Source organism: Macadamia integrifolia, chromosome 7 (assembly GCF_013358625.1).
Source record: "Macadamia integrifolia cultivar HAES 741 chromosome 7, SCU_Mint_v3, whole genome shotgun sequence".
Classification (NCBI taxonomy): Eukaryota; Viridiplantae; Streptophyta; class Magnoliopsida; order Proteales; family Proteaceae; genus Macadamia; species Macadamia integrifolia.
In genome coordinates, this window is record NC_056563.1 from 8,187,419 (window position 1) to 8,191,528 (window position 4,110).

The window sequence follows — 4,110 nt, forward strand, 5'->3', positions numbered from 1 at the left end:
CCCCCCCCCCCCCCTTTTTTCTTTTCCTTTGGTAATGAATTTTTCACATTCATAAAAAAGAAAAATCCTTAATGCTCACAACTGAAATCAAATATGCAACCAGGACAGAATACTGAATTCAAAAGTCCATTACAACCAGCACATCATATTAGCATACAAATGCATCTAAATCATGAATACAAACAAGAAAAGAAACAGAAAAAATTTGTGCCACTAGACCAAGTAGCCTACAAAAATTACTAGAAACATACCTGAACAACAAATCTGCTATAACGAGAAAGCGTCCAACACGTGATACTTCGTATGAGAGGAAATTTGTCATCTAAAAGAGGGATGAGAAATGCTACCATCTGCACATTAGAATATTCACTCACTTTCCATAAGTCCAACATACTGAATTAGCATTATGATTAGTGGCAGAAACAATGTGGAAAGGGGAACTCAAACAGAACCTGCTTAACACACTTTACAACATAACTATCTGCTAAAACTGGCAGGAAGAGGGAAGAGAAAGAACATAAGAGTAGAACCTACACTTTCCAACCACATATTTCCTCTAAAGAAATAAAATACGGAAACGAAAAAAATAAAATTCAACCAAACTTCAATCAATCTGTAGTCCTTTGCAGGTGTCAGGTATGGTAAACTTCAGGAGAAAAACATTGATCATTCAAATAAGCATATCGAGATATTAAAAATTTTCCCAGTGGCAGGCATTTGTGATTAATATTTGCATTTTTATTCAAAGAAATAGGAAGTAACAAGAAGACTAGATTACAGTAATGCCAAATGCATGATTTTCGTCTCTCTCCCCACCCTACCCCCCACATACACTTGTAAAAACTAATAAGCTTCCTATCCGATCCAATTATGGAAACAAACTGAAAAGAACCACAAATAAACATAATGAGTGCACCAACTTCCACAATGTTTATTCACCTGCTTTAGAACTCATTTATTCTAATCAGGTGCGGCTGAAAAAAAAAATTTCTTTGCACCTCTGGAATTATCTTCACAAATCCCTGGTTTATAATGAGGATGTACATGTTCTCTTTTAGTACCAAGCTCCTTTCTCTTTTCCTTAACTTTTTATATAAATACTCACTATTCAATAGTCCCTTCACTTAAAAATAAAAAGTAACAGAAAAACAAGACAAGTGGGGGAAGGACGCTATGGTATTACCTCAGGCAAATGAGGGTACAGACCATTAATACAGCCCTCAGCTATTGCACCAAGAGCTAAAACAGCAGCTTCCCTTTCTTTCCATGTTGAATCATCAGTAGTTGTTAGCCTAGCCTGAAGAATTATCAAACATTTGGAAAACTAACTTTAGTAAGTCCAGCAAAAGGTTCATGCCCTATAAAAGCTGTAGTAACTTCACAACAGATGGGTACTCCGGATTTTGTCAAATAAGCTCCATCTCCTGCTGGAGGAGGAAATTTTTTGTAAGGTAGCTGAGATATCATGAGGTAGCTGAGATAACATGATAAATAAACCCACCTGTGTGACCACCTCACCCTGTCCAATTGAACATTTCTGCTCGATGCCTATTATCAACATAGGAGACAGGTTTTTCATGTTTCTTACTCTTTTATTCTCCAAAACATGAAATATCAAATGGCAGTTATTCATCAGATAAAATTGCAATAAACCAGATATGGATGTGAGCTCAACAAGCTAGCCATCCACATATTCAATTTAGGGGTCTCATTTCAGAAAATGGTCAGGACTTGCCACATCATACACCACGCCTGCCCAAAAGAAACAAAATCTACCGTACCACACAGAATAACCTTTTACCAGAACCCCACTGACTCCACATCAGAAAATTACTTCGGATGCAGAAGAACATGGTAAATGCTTAATAAGAGAGAAACAAACACCTATATATGAAAAAATACCACACAATGGATGTCTTCCCCAACTACAAAATAAAACTACTGCTTTCAACAACAATAACCTGCCTGAAATTTAATTATTGCACTACGACCATCTGATCAACCATCAGGAATCAATCATAGATTTTTTGTCTTGTTAAGAGGGAAAGAGAGCAACAGTAACAGGCTCGAGTTGGGAAACAGCCTCTCCACAAAGCAGGGGTAAGGCTGCATACATTATGACCCTCCCAGACCCCACAGTGATGGGGAGCCTCGTCCACTGGGTACGCTCTTTTTAGGAGGGAAATGGAGCAAATAAGATGTTATGGCTCATGGAAGAAAATCAAACTGAGAGGATAAGAGAGATATTCAACCCATATGCAATACTGAATTTTTAAGTATTTCGATTCTAATGAAGACCTGCGCAATCAAAAGTTTCTTCCCTCAAAACAGAAAGACTACTCTAGTTTAGGATATAGCTACCTGCACAAAAGGCATCAACGTTGGAAGAATCTCATCGCCAAATACATTTGACAGGATATCAAGACCAGCTGCACTGCACTTTCTTAAATTCCAAACATTGACAATGTCATCATCCTGTAAACGACAATAATCCAAAACATTTAGCCAATGCAACTCCAAATAATCTCAGCCTTCTACAGTCACTATTTCACAGCTGCAATCAGGATATTAATCACCAACGTCTAACAATTAATATCAAAAAGAAAAGCTGTATGACTCTAAGGAGTAAAATACGTCAGTTGAATACAAAGAAAATGATATCAAGCAAGATTGAGATGGTAGAGAATAGAAATACTTCATCTTCCAAGTTATCAGCTCCATGAAATCGTGATGCATGAAAATGAGGCTTCAGATCCTGCAGTTCAAAGCTTTTCACTAAATGATTTCCTAATTTCCATATTGTAGCAGAAGAATAGCCATTAAAGAGAGAAAATAAACTAATGAGCACAACACAAAGGAACTTGGGTGTCAAATTTGACCTGATCTCTATCTGGGAAAGACTCATCTTCCTGCAAGCATATTGAAAATTGAGGTCATTGAAATGGTCCTTTACATATACTCCACCCCAGATATCAGTAATTAAATGAAGTACAGAAAGTTCACCTCAGCATCAACGAGCGACTCATCATCATCAGCATAAAACATGTTTGATAACAATACCTACCAAAGATGTCGTAGCAGCATAAAGAATCAGATAGGTAACTGAAGGAAATTTAGCCCAAAAATGATTAATGCCACAGATGATTTTTTGGGCAAATTAATGAACCATACTGGAATCAAATGTGGCAAATACTCCCTCAAATTCTCTGGGGGTAACTGAGCTTCACAATATGCTGACCTGACAATCAAAATCCCAGAAGAAAATCACTATTGAAAACCACCATTGAAGGCAACATAAAGCCAAACTATGTCAAAGAAACTTATCATTATGCTAATTGAATAAAATTAAAATGGAAAATGAAGGAGGGTGTGAAAGAGCTAAGAAACGCTACAACTCATTGTTTTCGAAACAGAACAGAGCTCACACCGTGTGGGCCCAGCAGTCAGCAGTCCAAAGAGTCTAAACTCTAAAGAAGAAACTACAAAAAACTAATTAACAAAATGTAACAAGAAATATTGAAATTCTAAGTTATAACATATATGAGCACCAAGCACAAAACATGCACACGTTTAGATTAATAATAAAGGTGTTTAAGTCCAGCCGCATGCCAATTTATGCAAATATTTTAGCTGCCATTATTCAATAACAATTGTCCATAACCTTATACTCTTAACCATTGGGATTGGAGGGCTTAAATAACCAACTATCTTGTACCAGATAAACCATATACTAAGAGTAAGGATGATCAAATTGTTTTTTAACTACTAGTCAACCTAGGACCAGACCATTCAGAGCCGCAGTCAAAGTGAAACCAGCCAGACCAATGTCAACCAAAATCATTTTCTTGGCATCTTAATTAACAAGAGATGAAAAAATTATTTTAAGATGGCAGATCTCAAAGCCCTAATCTGTGCTGCTGAAGTAAACTACAGGCTAGATTTTTTTTTTTTTTTTTTTTACCATGAATTAATTGCTAGATAACAGTAGAAATTAGTACCCGAGAAAATAAATAATCATTCAAATTTCGAAGGTTCATCAGATTATAAGTTCATAACCCCAGCCCATTCCCATTTTGGGCGGAACAGATCTCTAATTCTTTGATTCCAGTT

The 4,110-nt window shown here is 36.5% G+C and overlaps 1 protein-coding gene across 2 annotated transcripts in view; it reads right to left on the bottom strand.

Moving 5' to 3' along the window:
- Positions 1 to 4,110, bottom strand: part of LOC122084360 (transportin-1-like) — an 81,024-nt gene that overhangs the window by 48,774 nt on the left and 28,140 nt on the right. For both annotated transcript variants that reach the window (XM_042652546.1, XM_042652547.1), the window contains exons 8-14: positions 3,172 to 3,238; positions 3,004 to 3,060; positions 2,880 to 2,909; positions 2,696 to 2,755; positions 2,362 to 2,475; positions 1,184 to 1,297; positions 252 to 350 (exon numbers count right to left, since the gene is read on the bottom strand). In XM_042652546.1, coding sequence (XP_042508480.1) covers positions 252 to 350; positions 1,184 to 1,297; positions 2,362 to 2,475; positions 2,696 to 2,755; positions 2,880 to 2,909; positions 3,004 to 3,060; positions 3,172 to 3,238 — 541 coding nt within the window. The remainder of the gene's footprint in view (positions 1 to 251; positions 351 to 1,183; positions 1,298 to 2,361; positions 2,476 to 2,695; positions 2,756 to 2,879; positions 2,910 to 3,003; positions 3,061 to 3,171; positions 3,239 to 4,110) is intronic.